Here is a 20964-nt window from a genome sequence, read left to right as displayed (position 1 = left end):
GACAAACCACCATGTTAATATTTCCCAATTCCCGTAATAAACTGTGCCCAGGCATTTCAATTTTATGACAGCGCTTTTGGTAAGGTACACTTATCTTATCTTATCTTAAGGGGGATTTCTATAGCGCTCTGACACCATGAGTTTCGTGCTGCTGATTGGGTGCTGGGAGATACGAGGGAGGGAGTCTAACCGGACTGTGTGAAGAGACTAGTTTTCATGAGTTTTCTGAATTCAAAAAGGGATTTAGAAGATTTAAGCAGGGGGGACAGCGGGTTCCAGAGTTTGGGGACCAAGTGAGCAAATCTACGGCCGCCGAATGTTTTGAGTTTGATTGGGGGGGCGACTAAAAGCTGACGATGAGAAGACCGTAGGTTGCGTGCCGGACAGTAGAGGGTGATCAGGGATTTAAGGAAGGCGGGAGAGGTCCCGAACATAGCTTTAAATGTCAGGCAGCCGATCTTAAAAACAGCCCTCTGTTCAACCGGCATCCAGAGGAGTTTGCGAAGTAACGGTTTCGCAGACTGCCACTTCGGGATTTTATAGGCCAGTCTGGCGCCTGGTTCTGCACAATTTGGAGCCTATGGAGAAGGAATTTGGGTAGGCCATGGTACAGAGAGTTAGAGAAGTCCAGGCGGGAGAGCACCAGGGCAATCAAGACTTGTATCGGGGCCTCAGATGTAAGGAGGTGGGCGACTTTCCTGATTTTTCTTAGCTGGAACATACATGATGACACAACAGCACCCACCTGGGGCTTGAGGGAGAGCTCAGTGTCAATGATAACCCAGAGACTCTTTGCCGACCTAGCCGGAACAGGCGGGGAGCCAAGCTCCACCCGCCAAAACTGTGGGCCCCAGTGAATGGGGCTGTTACCCGGGAGGATTAGCTCGGTTTTCCCCGGGTTCAGCTTGAGCTGGTTATGATTCATCCATTGCTGAATGTGTAAAATAACCGCTTGGCAATCGAGAGCTGCATTGGGGGTGTTGAGGGGGAAGATAATTTGCAGATCGTCCGCATAGTTGAAAACGATGATGTTCCACCTCTTCAGAGAGTGGATGAGCGGTTGGAGATAAAGATTAAAAAGCAAAGGGGACAAGGATGATCCCTGGGGCACTCTGCAGGTGGATGGTTCCTTAGCGGCCGTGAAGTGGCCTAAACGGACCGCCTGGGTTCTGCCCGACAAGAAGGATTTAATCCAGGCAGAGGCCAGGCCCCGAATGCCGGCCTGCTCGACACGGTGGAGAAGGATGTTATGATCCACCGTGTCGAACGCAGCCGACAAGTCCAATAGGACGAGCGCCTGGGGCGCCCCTTCTGTCGGCATTACCCCACAGAGAGTCCATAACTGCCAGGATCACAGCCTCGGTGGAGTGGGATGGTCTAAACCCGGCTTGATTAGGTTCGAGGTAGTTGGAACACTCGATAAATTGAGAGAGGCAGCTGGTGACATGTGCCTCCAAGAGTTTGGACAGATAGGGCAGAAGGGAAATAGGCCGATAGTTGGCAAGGTCCGCCGGGTTGGCTCTATGTTTTTTCAGCAGAGGCACCAAGACAGCCTCCTTAAAGGAGTTAGGCACCGTGCCCGTCTCGAGAGAGGTATTTAACAGAGGCAAAATGCAATCCGGCAAAGCGAGGCAGATGTCGTGGAAGACAGAAGGGGGACAACTGTCGTTGGGCGAGCCAGATTTGACTCGGGCAACGAGTTTGGCCAGAGTGTCAGGGTCAAGGACGGGGAGATATGACAGTGAAAATGGGTTTCCAGGGGAGGAGGCTGATATGGCGACGGGAGAGGAAGGAGGAATAGTGTTCTTGATCTTAATAATTTTTTCAATGAAAAAACTATTTAAGGCGTTGCAGGACTCTTGGGTAGGGGCCTGAGAAGGAAGGGTTCTAGCATCAGACGTGAGCTCACTCATGACTCTGAAGATCTCCTTGGACTTGTTAGGGGCAATAAGGATCCTTTCAGAAATATGTGAGGATTTCGCTGCTATAATTGCATTTTTATATTTTTTCCGTGCAGCGACGTATACCTCTCTATCGATGGAAGAATAATTACGTCTCCACCTACGCTCCATCTGGCGCAGTTCAAGTTGCTGCATTTTCAGTGTGGTATTAAACCACTTATTTGACTTGCTGTGCAGGGAGCGGGGGAATCTGGAGATGGGGGCGAAGTGGTCGCTGGCTTTGGTGACCCAACTGGAGAAATCATCCTCCAGTGTGTGGACAGTCGCGACGGGGGGCGAGTCTCAGCCGGGAAGGAAAGAAAGCCTTGGGAATCAAGGGCGCTCCATTTACGAGCGACTCCACCCACCAGAGGACGGACCTTTACACGACCCCTGACTGTGTACACAAGTAGCATATACATAAGTAGAAGATGACAAATATATAATGTCCCATGCATCTCTAGTCATTGTCAAGTATCTAACACAAACAAACTTTCAAAGAATGTATTTAAGGTCTTTTGTATCAGCTGAAATCAAAGGAACATGTGTGGTTTAGTAGACTCAAATGATGGTATTAAAATCGCACTGTCAATTTCACGCCAAACATTTGAACTGTTCAAAGAACAATACAACAGTTAGTGTAATGGTTAACGTTCAGGGGTGCAAATCTTTACTCCAATCCACTAAATGTGATAGATGTTTGGCACAGAATAAGATGACATTGCAGACAAATCCCACTGTGTAAAACTTTTTTTTTAAACCAAGTATGACTTTAATTGAACAGCTTGACTCACCTGCTCAAAAGGAACACTTCTTGCTAACAGCTTAATCAAATCTCTAGCCCGAATGATCACATATGGGTCAAAGGTCTTCTTGGTAGTGCTGACTGTCATGCTGCCTTCGATGAGGTCTAGTGAAGCCTTTACATGCTAAAAAACATGGTCAAAATAAAAGACCTGTGAGGAAAACTGTGGAGTAAAACAAAACAACTGTAAAGCTCAAGTTTTACACTCACCGCTCTCCATGCTACCAATACAAAATCTGCTCTGTACTCTTTTTGCGACAACACAGTTCCCATGAGTAAAGAAACTCATTACAATACAAAAGACAAACTCACTGCACAATAAACAAGCATTTACAATGCAATAGGTCTCGCAGCATTAAAGTTTGAGTTATTGGCATTGTGTATGACAATGCGTTGCATAACTTTTTTAGCAAACTTTGAATTGGTGAGCAGTCAGAGTGTGTGCAAGAGTATGCTGTTCTTGAAAGCAGTGTGGTACAGAGTGTAGGAATTTGGATGACCTGAGCAATGTGGATGATGCACCTCACGCACGGGGCTGACGCTGTTATTATTCACACAGCTCTGATGATGCACCTCACGCACGGGCTCACAGTTGTTATTCACACAGCTTTGATGATGCACCTCACGCACGGGGCTGACGCAGTTTTTATTTACACAGCTCTGATGATGCACCTTAGGCCCGGGTTCACAGCTGTTATTATTCACACAGCTCTGATGATGCACCTCCGGCACGGGTTCACAGCTGTTATTATTCACACAGCTCTGATGATGCACCTCACGCGCGGGGCTGACGCAGTTTTTATTTACACAGCTCTGATGCACCTCAGGCACGGGCTCACAGCTGTTATTATTCACACAGCTCTGATGATGCACCTCAGGCACGGGCTCACAGCTGTTATTATTCACACAGCTCTGCTCAGGCACGGGCTCACAGCTGTTATTATTCACACAGCTCTGATGATGCACCTCACTCACGGGGCTGACGGAGTTATTATTCACACAGCTCTGATGATGCACCTCAGGCACGGGCACACCATTCAAAAGTTTTGAAAACAAACCAAACATGCATTAAAGCCATCCTTTAAAACAATGTTAATCAAAGCAATGCCACCTTTAAGATTAAATCAGGAACTCCTGTCATTGGAAATCATGTCTCTAATCTCAGAGGGACATCTTACACTTGGATTCTGAATAAAATGTCACTTTCTGCATTCAGTATTTCAGGATTTGCTTTCCAAATAAAATGCTTACAAAGGCAGAGGCATAATATTTAACTTAAATTCCTGTGTGTTGCGATCCGACAATCAGTGTGGAGGTCCCCTGACATATACATATAATCTGTGCTGAACATTACTTTACTTTACCTTGATAAGATACGAAAGCAGAGCGACAGAGCTGCTGAACAGGAGAGCGAGCCCTTCTTAAAATGGCCAATGACTGCAATATGTGCGCGCGCACTCGAAAACGAAACCTAGTGTGGGGGCGGGACTTCTGTCTTGTGCGCGAAGCCCGCGCCCACGGAGTTCCTGGTCCGAGGAGCAGTGGTGACGCGGGGCTCCCATGCCTGAAGGAGAGCCCCGCAGAGGCGACAGAACACCGGATTGGCGGTAAGTGGGCCTTGGGGGGCGCTCGTGTGTGTGCGGGTGTGTGTGTGTGTATGTGTGCGACGGCGGGGGTGTCTCTGTATGTGTGCGTGTATGTGCGCTCCTGTGTGTGTGTCTCTGTGTGCGACGGCGGGGGTGGGGGGGCAGGGAAGTGTCTCTGTGTGCGTGCGTGTATGTGCGCTCGTGTGTGTGTGCGCATGCGTGCAAGGGGAGGTGTGCCTGTGTATGTTTGCGCTTCCCAGGAGACAGCCACGGCGAGCGCGGCGCGTGCCAGTTTCAAATCGCCTCCAAGGCGATGCGCGCGGCCAGGATTGTCTCCTGGAAAGCAGACACGGCGACAATAGGTTCTCGGCGAGAACGCGCTTCCGCGCGCTTAGCCGAGACCTAAAAAGCATGAACCAATTTTCAGGTATGATTTTCAAACACCCAACTTGGAACCAAATGAATTCAAACAATCAACATTATTATAATGATACAAATGTAGAATAAATAAGGCCATCAAGAGAACCACTTTGGAAAACAGATGTAGAAAATAACTTTTTTTTTTTTTATTAATCGCAGTTCCGCCGTGCTTTAAATGACTTTTACAGTTTTTTTAAGATTGAAAGACTGACCCAGTGACGCAGAATCAAACCTGATAGATAACATTAGAAGCTGATTACAGTAGTAAATTCTTACTGGTTAATAAAAAATGATAAGGATGATCAATGACTTTTTTGCAATGAAAAATAGTTTTGAATTTAGCCCTGTGCTCGCGAACAAGCAGGCCAACTACACACTAGAAATGAACATGCTCTAATTGATAGTCAGGGGGAGTAACAAACTACCATACAAGGAGCGGAAAGGTTAAGTATTCTTGGTAGTGATTCCATGGAAATTCTAAAACTTACTAAGCAAATCTCACCAGTAAAAAGCTTTAAGCCAATCACTAGTTGTGAACCTAACGATCGCCTCAGTGTAAAGTCAAAAGACTTAGAGTCATTCAGGACAATAAACTCGCTTGATGCACAGGTGAACACATTGCTTTCTGCTTGACTATAACTCACAGATAATGCAGTTAAAAAATCTGGTAAGATCTCTCATGGGTGAATGATGAGATGAGAACCTATCACTCTGGCAAAGTTCTAGTCTAATTTCAGACTAAGGGCCTCATTTAGAGTTTGTCAGACAGGGTACATACAGTAAATTATACAAATGTGGTGCGGGACCCAGTCTGCCAAACTGATGGTCCACCCGCTCTAACACGGATGGCCCAACACACTGAAGTCCATTGGTGTAGGTACAAAATTCCCAGGGTGTCAGGTCATTTACTTTTTGTTTTTCAAAAACAAACTCCTGTACAGGCCACCCGTCAACTTTAAATAGGCCCCTGGGTGCCTTCATTTGACAGCAATACTTCTCTCCTGGAGGTTTGAGCAAAGTTTCCTGTTAACAACTAAGCAGAGGGAATACAAGGTGATGACGGAAGGTTTACCAGAAACCCTAGGAAATAAATAAGACTTGTGGTGTAAGGAAGCTTTATATGGAACATAGGAGATCACAGAGCCATCCTTCAAAATTTTGCACAAGTACGCATGCTACAGCACACATTTTATGGCACTATTAAGATAAACTTAGTTCTCACAAAAGAACCTTGCAGCAACTTTCTAAATTCCATGTAGTCACTGCATGGGAGCTGAGGAATCTTATACTTCAAACCTTGAAGTTAACCAACAATTCCATGTTGATTCAATTCCATCAAGGTAGGTTATACGCTGAAATCTACAAGTGCTGAGATGGCATATGCAGCTGGAAGAAGCTTTATGAAGCACTGAGGGGTTAAAACACACAGAAGGGAAGGTAATGGAAACACCATATTCGACTGCCCTACTGCAACTTGAGTAATCTGTGTTGTCCTTTAGGATCTGGACCAAGAAAGAAGCATCTTTGAAATCTACAGGCAATATCCATGCTTCAGCAACTTGAATATCTCTGGGAAGAGGAATGCCCCTCATCTTGAACACTTGATACAAGAACTGTGTTTAGAGAAATTAGATTTATCAACGGGCACATGCCTTGGAATTTCTTACGCATAAGAAAAATTTAACCAACAAAGCCCATAATGTACCTATAGGAATTATATTCCATTTTTGACCAGTTCTGTCATCTTTAGAAGATAGGTTGCATAGGTGTCTGCGGTGCTGAGGGGAAGATAATTTTTTTACATTTATAAGTTAGTCTAGTTGTGGAACCCAGAGATAATAAACATTAGAGATCTCAAAATCATTAATGGGAGCAGGATTACCTAGGTGAATGAGCGGGAAGGATGATGCCTTTGCCTCTTCCACCCACAGCAGTGTCTATTCTGTTGGACTAGGGCTGCAACTGCCACCACCTTAACAACATCATCGGCAGAAGTGGACACGACTGGAGCCCCCTACCTCTATTACTGCTGAAGCACCCATCCGTGCTCGTTTTAAAAAAGATGGACAGAGTAAATGAATAGCCCTTGGGGATGCAAGGTGGAGAAAAACCCACTTAAGGATTTGGCACACAAAGAAGCCACTGGATGAATCACGCTGATATGTTGGGGTCTTAAGCCATTTTACATTGCATAAGGAGACGGACAGATTTACAGTGCTCAGCAGTAATTGTGGCATTAGTATTACCCAAGAAACATCACTCGCTCTGTGCCCAGCCCTCAAGTGTACGGTTTACAGGTTCATCTGGACCAAAAGCTGCAACCCTGGACATCTGGAAGGTGAGCCTGTCTGCGCTAAAAGGAGCAATCAATACCATTCCTAGGTTTATTGGGTAAGGCAAGTTTTCACTTTACTCCTTGGCCTCTGGCACTTAGCCTGGACAGCACATCTTGGGCTCTTAGAAGGCAAGCTAATCAATAATTTATAAAAATATACCACATCTCTTTCACCTCCTCGCTTTTCCCCGATAGGTGTAAGTTAAGCCTTCATCTGATGTTCAAGAAGAGAAGGTTACGTTTAAGACTTCACCCATCTTGTTCGGGCGCGTTTCTTTAGCACTAGACGGCAAGTGGAATCTTATTTTCTGGGGGCTGCGGCAGAATGGGAGGCAGGTTTGCGTTTGGTACGACGGTTTCAGTACTTGTGCTTTAACATTGTTAATGGTTTGTGGCCATCTCAGAACCCTTTTGTAAGTTGTGGTTCAAGGTGCTAGTTTCTTAATGAGCCCAAATTATGGTATCCCAGAGAGGGAAGCAGATGGCCACTTCTTACAAAATAAAAGAACCTTAGAAATTGAGTTCTGCCATGAGAACAACAACTGCTCCAGCGCAGACTCAAAAGAATGTTGCAGCTTAAGCTCAGATCAAACTACGATTTATCAAACGTGGTTCTAGGTAGGGGAGGTGAGTAAGGAATGAAGGCCAGGGTGCCCCCCAGCATAGTTTATCATCATCAAATATAGGAATATAAAGGGTAAGTGGATGAGCTCATTGAGAGAAAAAAAACTTCATGGGCAGGTTGGGCTTACTCAACCCTGAAGACCTGAAATATTGGTTAAAGTACAGTTTTAGAAAATATGACCTTGGATGCTAGCGTGAGGCCTATGTACTTTTATGCTCAGTATCGGTCTTCCATACGATATCTGCCTCCTAGTCTTTAATAAAATCTTGATTCTTAGACAGAGGACCTGTTGAAAGCAGCACATGTTAAGCCTTTGGAACCCTCGTAAATGGTACCCCTGGAACCAACTGCAAGAAACCTAAAGAGGTTCCCTAGAGGCTGCAGCATGCATTGTGCCATCTTAAGGGACTCCCCCATACGACAGGGTGCACTATACTACAAGTGTGGACATATCTACATGGGTAGGTATGCCCCTGTGCTGTCTAAGTTGATTATTAGATATTACAAGTGAACAGGGAAGCCATTTTAAGTACATGTGTTGGACACTGGTAATAACGAATTCCCCAGCTACATGATGGCTATACAGAAACTAGAGATGTTTGGAATCAATCATCTTGGATTAACAAACCCACACTGATTACAGTGATGGATTTATTAATACATGCCCCCAGAGGGCACTTTAAAGGTGCCCCCTGAAAACCTACCATGTACTGGCTGACTGGCGTATACCAGCCTGCCACCACAGACTGGTTTCTGACCCCCTGCAGGTGAGAGCCCACACTCTCAGGGGTCAGAAACAAATCCTGCCCCGGCTGGAGGTGTTGTTGTCTCCTCCAAGCAGGATGGCTAAGTAATCAGCATATCAAGGCAGGCAGCTTCAAAGGCCTCTTATTCCTCCTTTGATATGCAACCCAAGGCTTCCCCGGACAGGGGAAATGCCACCGCCTGCCTCTGGCCCATTTGGCACCAGGACAGGTGGAAAAATTAGCTAGTCTGGAAGCGTGTTCCAACCATCAGGCTAGCTCCACCCCTAAGGTGATCTACCTGAAGTGAACACAAAACGTAGAATTCCACCATCTTGGCTGAATTAGGCTCAGTGGGTCAATTTTATGCCCCCTCCCACAAAAAGTGATCATATAGAGGGTGTAGACACGCTCATGGTAAGTAGTTCATTGGCCACTAACGGTCACTCCCCTTAGCGTCACTAAATTGAGTATTTAGGAGGCCCTCCTGGTGTCAGGAACTTAGACTCAACGGATCCAGAAAAAAAGGACAAAGAAGAGCTGTAAGACATTGAGAACTGAAGATTACTGAGGACTTTTGGCATAAAACCCTGCTGGTTCCAATCTCAACAATTGTGACCGAGTGACTTGCAGCTGAGCAACTACCAAGAACCACGTTAGGTTGCCAACCCTTCGCAAATTGCCAGCAATCTCCCTTGGAGTAGAGGAACTACCCCCTTCAGTCCGCAGGCATCGAAGAAGCAGAGTCCGGTTTACTGTGTTGCAGTTACCGACCAGCCGGATGCAGCAGCACCCTAGGAAGAGGTACCTGGCCTCCTGAAGGTAAAAGGTGTCTCCCCCACCGAGTGAGAGGACACCAGGATCAACCAGAGCCGCACAGGACTAATATCCGGGGTACAAGATCCCTTGCAGCAGCCAAGGCCTGTTTCAGTCCAGTCGGGACTTTAACAGACACCTAGACTGAGCAGCCGTCGAGAGACGTCAGCACAGCAGAGACTAACTTCCACAGTGGCCCAGCAGTCCTGATTTTTGCACCAGCAACCGGCGAGACCGACAACTGCAAAGCCATAAGATGCACAGAGCTGAGCTGACCTTTCCCCTCTGCACACAAGCGCTCCAGCCTAGGTACCGATAAACCGGCTGTGCCCCCTTACTCACAGGACTCTTGTGACCCAAGCCCCCCCCCTCACACCCCCTGTTGGGAGCTCCCAGACTTGTCCAAAAGTTCCCCTTTGCAGCCTGTTTCTTTGTGCCCCCTGCTTTCCACAGGCATATTGTGCATAGCTACCATACCGACCAGCACCTCTACACCCAGACGCATCAGGGAGGGTGAAAAGTAACTGCTGGTGGTACTTTGGACCTTGGTCCCCGACAACCCTAAGTGCCGAAGGAGACCCCAGAAAAGGACTGTAAATACCTGTACGTAACATATGCCTTTTCGACCATAGAGAAGCATTATTTACTTACCTGTGAAATCCAATATTTTAAAAAGTACTTACTTGACAAGGAAGTTCTTGGTATCAAAAATGACATAAAAACACGAGTTATTTTACTAAATTGGTTTCGGATTTATTCTGGAGTGTGTGTCTAATTTATTGCCTCTGTGAGTAAAACAAAAGCTTTTCACTAACCTCTGATAAGCCTAAACTGCTAGCCCACACTACGACAAAAGAGAGCATTTAGTGTTATAATCTTTGACTCTGTAAACCAATAAGGGTTGCCTTGACTCTTGACACAATATACCTCATTTTGGTCCACTATATAAAGGGCCAGCTTCCTACACACGGCAGAATGCAGAATTTATTATTATTGGCACAATAAATCTCAATAAAATAATGGCCCTGCTGAGACTAATATTATCCTCCAAGCCGTCCAAGGTGCACTAAAGACATTGTTACATGAGGTACAATCTGTCACACCATCCTTCACCTGACCCAAAAGCAATGCAAGAATATCTGGCTCCAAGCTATTTTGCAACAAGTGGGCCAGTTGGCCTTACATTTGGCTATACCACTGGGCAATAAAGCTGCAGTATATGTGGTCATTCAAAGATACAACTCAGCCAGAACTATGAGATATGGAATCACTCGGTGCTAAAATATATACTTAACTGATGCAAAGTTTTTTTAAACAGACACTGTAAACGTAACCCTCTTTGCCCCTAAGGGAGAGAATCGCTCTGATATTTGTGGTTATCAGACTAGATATATTTATCACAAATGGTAATTTCCTACACATTAAAGAAATAGCATGTTACCCATACCATGAAGGACAACAATTACAATTTGTTGGCAATAAGCCATGTGGTTTCTTTGCATTATGTCAATGCTAAAGAAGCCTTGAACTTGAGTGATCTACAGCACAGTGGGAGATTAAGAATCCCATAGCAGCGTAAATTGCAAGTTCTGAAGGTGAACTAACTTCAGAGTATGGGAATTCAGAATTTCATTAGTAAACAACTAAAGACAACTAAACTCCTGCGGATTCTTTCAATAGGGCCCTTTAGGGAGTTTATGCCTTTGTAAGAAAATTGTGTTGAAGGTTCAAGAAGATCCATCGGACTCTGGCAAAATCTGCAGCCACAACAAAGAATTACATACATTATAGCAAATAAAAAAGGGAAGAAAGAGGGGAAAAGAGAAAGGGAGAGAGGAAATAAGAGACAGAAAGATACACAGAGACACAAAGGCAAAGAGGGCATGTAACAGTTTAAAAACCGGGATTTAAGGAATTTACTTTTTGTAATGGTTAGCATGGAAACGGGATATAGTGAGATTCAGACCTCTGTTTTGATCCTTCTTATTCTCTATAATAACGCTAATTCCACAGTCTGTGTCGTAATTATGCATATCTCATTTAAAGCATGATCACTCTCCGCTATCAAAACCAGTTAATTTGGCCACCATTTTAGAAGTGGATCCAAAAAGTTGGTCTAAGACGGGAGAAGAAATTATACTTCACTCTAATAAGCTGTATCCCCGGAGCAGCAAACCAGCACACAACCAGGACACTCAATAGCTAGATTTGGATCCAGCACTTCCATACACTGGGACTTCAATGAAATTTTTTTAGAACAGATGTGATTTTTATTTCTGAGCAAGGTAGAAGACAATACTAGTATTAACATATATATGGGACCCCCTCTATATTTACTTTACAGGTCAGGGAAAGAGAGGAGCAACAAAAGCAATAAACAATGAACAGAATTCCCTCACGACCTATGTAATGAAAATGATACCACTTTCTATAATTTTACTCTTATTATTTCACACAGTATAAGGCAACATCAACTTTTTTTCGTTTGTATTTTTTATTTAGATTTTTTAATTTTTATAAGTACAAAAGTCACATTTGTCAGTTTATCATTTATAGCATATGTATTTCCTGAAAGTCATTTGATCAAATACACAATAATTCGTTTAAGACAATAAAAACATTTTGTCAACCGTGCAGAAAAAACATATATAAATATACAAATGAATTTCACAACACACAAACTCACTCATTCATACTACAATCACTCTTTTTTCTGCGTCTGAGGGATCGCAGATAGATACGCGATTTATTACGCAAGGTCGACGCGTTTCGGTGGTATAAAACCACCTTCCTCAGGACCTTCTGGCAGAAAAGACAGATATTCTTTGCACAAAAACAATCACTGCACGGTATGATATCCGAGATTTTTCTAAGGTAGAAACCTGCTTCGGTCAACCAGTCTCAACATGAACACGCAATATTCTTTGGACGATCCACGCATTAAAAACGCCTATTTCTTAATCTTATGTAGACCTCGGGTTTTGTCTTGGGTTCTTTCTTTTTACAAGAGCCAAATTATTCTTTTTATCGCTCTCGTATCCACAAGTGAAGAGGCCTCCTTTTGTATCTATTGTGTTTCGATATCTTTTCTGTGTTGGCCACGTCTATTTTAAATTTATAATAGTAGCTTTTTTACGCGTTGTTTTGCTTCCCAATTCCGTAGATATCTCGTCACCTTCTCCTGTATCTATTATTAGCAGTGTTCTTTCTTTTAAGTTGACCACGTCTATCTTGCTTTTAGATCGCAGTGCTAAATTTCCCGATTCTGAAGGTGTCTCCTCGTCACAACGCGTGGACCGGTCACGTGGTCAACTTAAAAGAAAGAACACTGCTAATAATAGATACAGGAGAAGGTGACGAGGAGATATCTACGGAATTGGGAAGCAAAACAACGCGTAAAAAAGCTATATTATAAATTTAAAATAGACGTGGCCAACACAGAAAAGATATCGAAACACAATAGATACAAAAGGAGGCCTCTTCACTTGTGGATACGAGAGCGATAAAAAGAATCATTTGGCTCTTGAAAAAAGAAAGAACCCAAGACAAAACCCGAGGTCTACATAAGATTAAGAAATAGGCGTTTTTAATGCGTGGATCGTCCAAAGAATATTGCGTGTTCATGTTGAGACTGGTTGACCGAAGCAGGTTTGTACCTTAGAAAAATCTCGGATATCATACCGTGCAGTGATTGTTTTTGTGCAAAGAATATCTGTCTTTTCTGCCAGAAGGTCCTGAGGAAGGTGGTTTTATACCACCGAAACGCGTCGACCTTGCGTAATAAATCGCGTATCTATCTGCAATCCCTCAGACGCAGAAAAAAGAGTGATTGTAGTATGAATGAGTGAGTTTGTGTGTTGTGAAATTCATTTGTATATTTATATATGTTTTTTCTGCACGGTTGACAAAATGTTTTTATTGTCTTAAACGAATTATTGTGTATTTGATCAAATGACTTTCAGGAAATACATATGCTATAAACGATAAACTGACAAATGTGACTTTTGTACTTATAAAAATTAAAAAATAAAAATAAAAAATACAAACGAAAAAAAGTTGATGTTGCCTTATACTGTGTGAAATAATAAGAGTAAAATTATAGAAGTGGTATCATTTTCATTACATAGGTCGTGAGGGAATTCTGTTCATTGTTTATTGCTTTAGAAGACAATACTAGAACATGTGTAAAAGGGGAAAAAAACAAAGAACCCTTATTTAACAATTGTACTTCTCCTGTTGGGAGAAGTAATTCATTTATACTCCATGTCTACAACTGGGAGCCAAGATTATAAATGCCAATCTAAGTCAACTTCCTAAATGTGTCCTGTGTTTAGATCTGAAAGTTCAATTTTCACTTTTGGAACACAGTAACCAATGATCACAATGGCCAATCATTGCAGACAGGGAACCTAAAAAACAAACCATATGGGGAGAAATATCATTAGCAAATGCACAGCCAAGACCAACGTAACACGCTCACACAATCTGAAAGATTTGAGAAACATAAGTTAAACTCATACTGTATATCTAGGAAACCGTCATACCTGCTCATCCAGGGCTTTCTGCACTAATGGCCAACATTCCTTCAAGTAGGCTTCTCTGTATTTTGGAAATAATGTTGCAAAGCTGCTTTCTTCTAGGAGTCCCTTTGGGTTGTCTTCCTTGGTAAAGGTTGGTTCTTTCCATCCATCTGGAACCGTTAAAAGTTCAGAATCTGGAACTGGGGAAAGAAAGGGTTGAATTTAGCTTTGTTTCCATGTTTTTATTTGGAATTTTATCAGTGTAAAATACATGGTTCAGAATATCAAAATCACCAGCAATACAATATAATTTTTTGATAAAGCCTGTAGATATCATAAATGAAATATTGCATGGTAAATATATGTTTGCTATTTAAGGGTACAAATTATAGAGTAGGCACAAAACTGATGTTTTTAATTTAAAAAATTGCATTTATTTCTAGGGGCTCTCCAAAAATGAAGCTTTCAGGCAGAGAGCGTTGCAGCTTTTTGGTTAGCATCATGTCTCTTTAGAAAAATAAATGACAAACATACATGAATTATAAACTATTTATACATGTTTCTCTTTAAAAGATATTCACAAGTTAATTTAGTGCATAAAAAATGCAACCCTGTTGTGATTTCAGTATTACAGTAAATCAGTCAATCATTAGCATTGGTCAAGTTTCATTACAAAAGTTCTAAGGTTGGATGATAAATAAAAATAGCAAAGAACAATAAAGTAGTCACTGTTCTAATATTTCATGTTAAGTTAGGAGGGTTTATATAGCCCTAAACTAACCCGAGGGAGGGGGTTATCCAGACACTAGAGACTCCCAAAAGGAGATGCCGACACAGACAGCTCAACGTCTAGAACAGGAAGGAAAGGGGATCAAACAATACAACTTTTGAGCAGTTTCCTGAGCTCAAATAAGTTAGTTGTGCACTGTATATCCAAAGGAAGGGTGTTCCAGTGGTGGGGGCCACAAGATATCGAAATTAATGGCCACCTGACCTGGAAAGACAGACATAGGGGTGTCAGTCAGAGGCAAAGAGAGGGATTTGAGGATTCCAACAGGTCTATGAAAATATATTCTTTTACGAATGTAACAAGGGACAGCAGCATGGATAGCCCTGTGTGACTGGCGTGGGAGTTTCAATACAGATCAAGTACGCACATGTAATCCGTGTAGACTTAAGTGATGGGACATGAGAGAGCCTGTGGGCAAGATAAGCCCCGGATGGGCTGCGGCGTGGTGAAAAGTTTTTTCCATATAGATTCGGCAATGCCCATGTAAACACATTACAGTAGTCCAACCGACAAGTTATTAGTGCTTGGATGACCGCTTTAGGACAGTGCAAAGAAAGTCACTGAAGGACTTTGCACAACGGAGCAGGATCCCATGGCAGACACAGCAGACTGCATATCTTGCTCTTTCATGGAAGGGAATGGTCAATGATAATTACCGTATTCCTAAATGTGTAAGGGAGTGAAGGAGAGGAGACAAGCTTGTAAGACCACCAATTCTGGGCTCAAATGGTCTTTGCCTTACCAAAAAGAATGACCCCTGTCTTAGCTCTATTCATTCCAGAAAGCAATACTATGCATGCAATCTAGAAACCTGTGTCCCATCTCTTCAATGAGATGTGTGATAAAGATAATAAGCTGAGTGCCATTAGTTTAGGACACAATTTCAAAGCCACATGTTCATATAATCGCGGCTAGTGGTCTCATGTATTGAAGGACATTGAAGCGGGTCGGGCAAAGGGGGACTCCTTGATTTATTGAAAGCAGGTATGATTGAAGGGGGATGATGGGTGGATTGAGTTCTATTAGTTAGAAAAGACTACAACCGCTGCAGGGCCTTAGAATGGATACCTATCTCCTGCATGCTTTGGATAAGTATGATGTGTGGCAATGTCAAACGCTGCAGAGAGCTCTAGCAGAATGAGGGCATGCACTGACCCTCCCTGATAGTCATTACACTAAAGAAAAGACAAGCATTGGCATAGCCAATAGGTCTCGCCTTTGGGACCTTATAAGTGTTTAGTTATCCAGCACAATCTCCTTGGTGCAACAACATCAAGTGTTGCATGGCTAAACACTTATAAGGTCCCAAAGGCACGACCTATTGGCTATACCAATGCTTGTTTTTTTCGAGAGGGAGAATACCTGCACTTCTCAAGAGACATACGATACTTTTAATTGGAGAGTATCGGCACTTCTCAGAAACAAGCAGGTACCTGCACTTCTATTTTTCCATTTCAAGCACTGGGTAAAAGAGCACTGCTCTAGGTCTTCAACTATTTATGATAAGAGCAAGCCAAAGGAAGTGGCGAAGACTTATCTATTATTGGCACGTCCAGTGCTCACTTTACATGCCTCCTGGTCTCGGACACGATTAAGGACATGCTGGTACCTTAACTAGCATAAGAGCTTGAACACAGGCATGTTACAGCCTTAAAGAATGGTACAATACTTTTTCACTTTTACTTTAAAGGAATGTGCTGCCTTTAGCTGGAATCAAGCATGCGTTGTTATCATTAAAGTAACTAAAGGGCACAAAAAAGCACCACATAATGGCACAACACCAGAGCACATAAATACAACACAGCACAAACTAACACTGCACAATTACAAAGCTGTGCTGCACAGTTACAAAGCTGTGCTGTTGTGCCGTTTAATCTTAGTATTACTGTGTTACATTGTTTTGATGTGTTGTGTTGGTATGTTTTATTCAGTTTTTTTTTGTTGGGATTGATTTATGTTATTGCATTTTGTTTGTGCATTGGACTGTATTGTTGTATTGCATTGAATATTTGTGGGTGTTTTATTGCTGCATTGTTTTGTTATTATTTGCGCCAAAGTGCTGTTATTCCAGGGTGTTGTAATATGGGTTTGCGTTATCGAAGTATTGCAACTATAGTTGGTCTTCTTAAATATACATACATATTCTTGTCACACATTAAATCCTTAAGATAATCTGATTGAGGAATAAGGTGGAAAAAGGTGTTTGCACTAGTCATACGCCTTATTACTCACCATCGACATGCAATCGTGCAAGCCAAAAATGTTTTTTGATCTGGCCCACTACTTTGAACTCATTTCTTTGACAAGTATACATCTCTACAGGGAATATCCCTAATTTTCATGCATAGCATTCCTTCCGTGGTAAGAAGGGGAACTTGCCTTTCAGTTCTAGAGCCACTGAGTGCAGTATGTTAGCCAAATGTGGTTTGTGGAGTAGCTCAAGGAAACTCGAGATTTTTATGCACCCGTTCACTGGAGCTGGATGCCTTCTCACTGCAAGAGGGCAGCGTTTAGTTCAATGTCAGGGTCAGTCAATGACTGCCACTTGAAATGAATTGGGCAAATTTGTAAGTCGCAGAGAAGTTTTTTATTTACATGCACTGTGTTAAAGAAGATGCCCCCTTTTCTGACCCCAGAGGAGGGCAATTGCTATAAATGTGCTTTTGTTTTCAGAAAAATGGCGAGGGCGCTCTGAGGTTAATTTTGCACGTGCGTTAGGGAACCTTGCATATGCAAACAGTTTGAGGTCCCAGGGCCATGTAACTAATTTAAGGGCAAGCATTAAACAAGGGGCGACGCTGTCCATGTTAAACAGAAGTGAAAATTAATTGGAAGGAGGACGGAGACTGCGTTTAAGAGTTGTTGAATAAACAGTGATGGGACCTTGGGCCGTAGTAAAGTTGGAAATTTAGAAATGCACAATAAAAACACAGATTGCAGAGGAGGCAAGTGTGTTGATGACCGTGACATCAGGCACACAGTGAAGATTGAGACCGTACAGGGTTTGAACGTCAGGTGAGACACACAATAAGAACGCAAGATAAGCAGAAGAGACTGGCACCGCGCAAGACACGGTAGAAGACCGAAACACCGGCAGGGTGCAGCTGTTTGAATATAACGGATTATCTTCAAAAGCCGCTTGTTCCGTTTCTTGGAGGGGTTACTATGGATGCTTGGGATGCTACTTGGCACACTGACCAAACAAGAAAGAAAAGCTGAGCTGACTTATTGGGATCAACATTTCGTGACCCGCAGACCACGGCATAATGCAATCTCGAGCGTTTAAAGCATTGAGGTATCTATCCCATCAATCTTGAGAGAAACACAGGCAACTGCTAATGGACCAGGTGCTTCGAGAAGAAAAAACTAGACCCATTGTGATCAACTGAAGGCACGCAGCAATTGCGCTGCTTGCTCAGGAGGGACGGTACGATAAAAAGAGTAAAATGAGGCAGGGCGCCCGATACAACGCGTGGAATACGGACTGCCATCAAAATAAGTGCATGGAGAGCAGCCCTCATTGACTTGTAAATAGTGCGGAGTGAGAAAAGACCTGCGCCGAGTGAGTGTCAGACAGGAGGATCACATGCTGACAGCTCTGCACAGTGCGACAGACTGCAGAGTATGAAAGGGAGAGCACACGGTGAGTTGAGTGTATAGCCTTTGGACCGAGTTGGGAGTCAGACAAAGCACTGCAGAGCCACAGTGTGCAGAAGCTGGTGTTTGACTGCAGCAACAGGACAAAACACTGACAGCATTGAGGGAGTGGATACTGCAAAAGGACAATCTAAGCACGCGAATTGCCACCGCACAGAGATGCGCTGGCAGTGCCGCGAGTGAGACGAGACAGTGAATCGAAATGAATGGTGCGCGCACGCCACAGTGAGCAATCTGTTTTGAATTATCACGCGCACGTCTGGGCATGATAATTCAAAACAGATGGTGCCTGTACGGGTAACCGAAAGCAATAGGCCGTGGGCAGAGCAAAGGCGGGACATGCACCCGCCTTTGCCCAATTGCGTGCTGTCTTTCTCTGAACAAAAAAATAAAAACACGCACTACCGTGTGGTGAGCTTTCTGAAGCCCCTTACAAGAAGTCTCGCCAGAGCAGCGCATGCGTTGCTACAGGCTCGACCTAAAAAAAGACTCCGGCTGCTCAGGAAGCTCTTCCCGTGCAGCACGAGGATAAAATGACACAAAGGAGTCCCTCTGGTACAGAGCACCAGAGGGGCCCTTATACACCTCCCCAATGCCATTCAATAGCTAACAGACACTCTGGGGAGTTAGTGAAGGTTTCATCCACTGGCTAAAACCTGCACTGAAGGGCGTAATGAGGTGCCACATAAGCCTAGACAGCTTTAACAAGTGTAAAAATATCTAAATAATGAAGTAAAACTATTACAAAATGTGCAGCATAATTTGGCTTTTCTTGCCGCATAATTTATTCGATCTTCATGCATAATTTGGCACTCCTCTGCCTCATAATTTCAGTGGCCCTGGGTATAGTTAAAGTAACATCTTCAAGCTAGTTAACAGATTGCTGAACCAATGTATCGGAGTCAAAAAAACTTGCACGAGGCTTACTTTGAGGTGAAACTCTTAGACAATATTGTAACTTTGATTAGAGTTGTGTATATGATGGCATCTGGAGCTGTACCCAATACATGTTGTTGGTGTATTGTGAGGTGTGCCTGAAACTTAATATGGGAGTTCAGGGGAGGTGACAAACGCTTAGCTAACTATAAGGCTGGGAGTAGTGGCGTGCATGTGATGGGAGTATGGGGCTGTATATAATCAGTACGGTTGTGCTGATGCAGTTGGCCTGCCTAGAGATCTACTGGCTGTAGATTTTCTTCGAATTGAAAAGCATAAGGAGAGTAGATGCACATTTTACTAGTAAACACATTGATTGTACAACAGCCATTAACTTAGGACCTACAACAATAATAGGTACTGAGTAAGTGAATATCCTGGTATTGGTTGCCCTCTTTTCGATAACAGACCATCTGATGAAAAGAGATCGAACGTTATGACCAAACCTACCAGCTCTTCAAAAGTGAAGCCACTCTGTACCAAAACACAGGCAATTGAGGTTAGGTATGAAATGTTACACACATGTAGTGTAAAGAACAGTAACCAAAGGGCAACTTCCAGGCTTCAACAGCTGTGTAATGAAGCCTTCCAAGAGCCTACCTGTGAGAGCTGCTTCTAGGTACACATGATCCACAGCTTTGTAGAATGTTACTTTCCATCGTAGAAGGTAAAACTTGTAAAGCCCTTCATATAAAGGATGGCGCTGCATCCTAAACCATTTAAAGTACTCCAACACCCTCTGGAACATAATTCAGACTCTAGAAAACCTCATAAAAAATCATAATACATATAACCAGCGAGGAGTTGCATGAGCATTCTTTGCCACTGAAATCTCTACCCCAGTTTATAAATGTACTGATAAGTCTGGACCCAAATATATCGAAGGCCCTGGCCATTCTCTGTTGCACGACATTAGATGCCCTCCTGGTTTAACAACTATCATATGGAGAATTGCTGATAGTCAGGAGAATAGTGAGGATCATTTTTGAGAAGTGTGACAGCACGGGAACTCTGCAATGCCTGAATAAAGGACATGAAACATCCTGGCACACAGAAGAAATGTTCCTACAGCTAGCTATGTATTTGTCTTAAATCAATGAATCATTTATATAAAGCACGGCAAATCACCCACGAGGGTCTCAAGATGTTGGAGTTGCTAGCTGCTGTGTGGTGATCTGTTCATTTGAACTGCCAGATCTTAAGCCCTTTCCTCAATGGTTGGAGCGATGAGGCGGTCCTGAGGTGCAGGGAAAGGTTGCTCCAAGCTTTGGCCACCAGGTGTGAGAAAGACCGTCCGCCTATGTTGGCTTTGCGGATCCAGGGGTGCCTGCGAGGAAGAGGGAGGCAGATCGTAGGGCTCTAGTTGGTTGGTGGAAATTCATGAGTTTGTTGATGCATTCTGGATCTTTGTTGTGTATGGCTTTACGTGCATAGGTCAAAATCTTGAACTACCATCTCTTTTGGTTCGGGAGCCAGTGTAGCTTTTTGAAGTGGGGTGTGATGTGGGGCCACCTGGGAAGATCACGTGTGAGTCTTACTGCTGAGTTTTTTTATTGCCTATAGTCTCTTCAGGAGGCATGTGGTGATTTCTACACAGAGTGAATTCCCGAAGTCCAGACTGCTGGTGACCAGGGCCTGTGTGACGTTCCTTCTGCTGTTGACTGGTAGCCACCTGAAGATCTTGCAGAGCATGCGCAGGGTGTGGAAGCAGGCGGATGAGACTGTGTTACCTGTTTCTTCAGAGATAGCTTGCTGTTCAAGAAAAATGCTGATGTTGCAGGTGTTGTCTGT

At 43.5% G+C, this 20964-nt stretch overlaps 1 protein-coding gene across 1 annotated transcript in view; it reads right to left on the bottom strand.

The window, feature by feature from the left end:
• Positions 1–20964, bottom strand: part of LOC144771499 (KRR1 small subunit processome component homolog) — a 156093-nt gene that overhangs the window by 121011 nt on the left and 14118 nt on the right. The window contains exons 2-3 of the mRNA XM_078655918.1: positions 13815–13990; positions 2735–2869 (exon numbers count right to left, since the gene is read on the bottom strand). Of these exons, the coding sequence (XP_078512044.1) occupies positions 2735–2869; positions 13815–13990 (311 nt within the window). The remainder of the gene's footprint in view (positions 1–2734; positions 2870–13814; positions 13991–20964) is intronic.

The sequence above is a fragment of the Lissotriton helveticus genome, chromosome 1_1, assembly GCF_964261635.1.
Source record: "Lissotriton helveticus chromosome 1_1, aLisHel1.1, whole genome shotgun sequence".
Taxonomy (NCBI): Eukaryota; Metazoa; Chordata; class Amphibia; order Caudata; family Salamandridae; genus Lissotriton; species Lissotriton helveticus.
The sequence above is the reverse complement of the archived record's forward strand: the minus strand, read 5'-3'. Positions and strand labels throughout refer to the sequence as shown.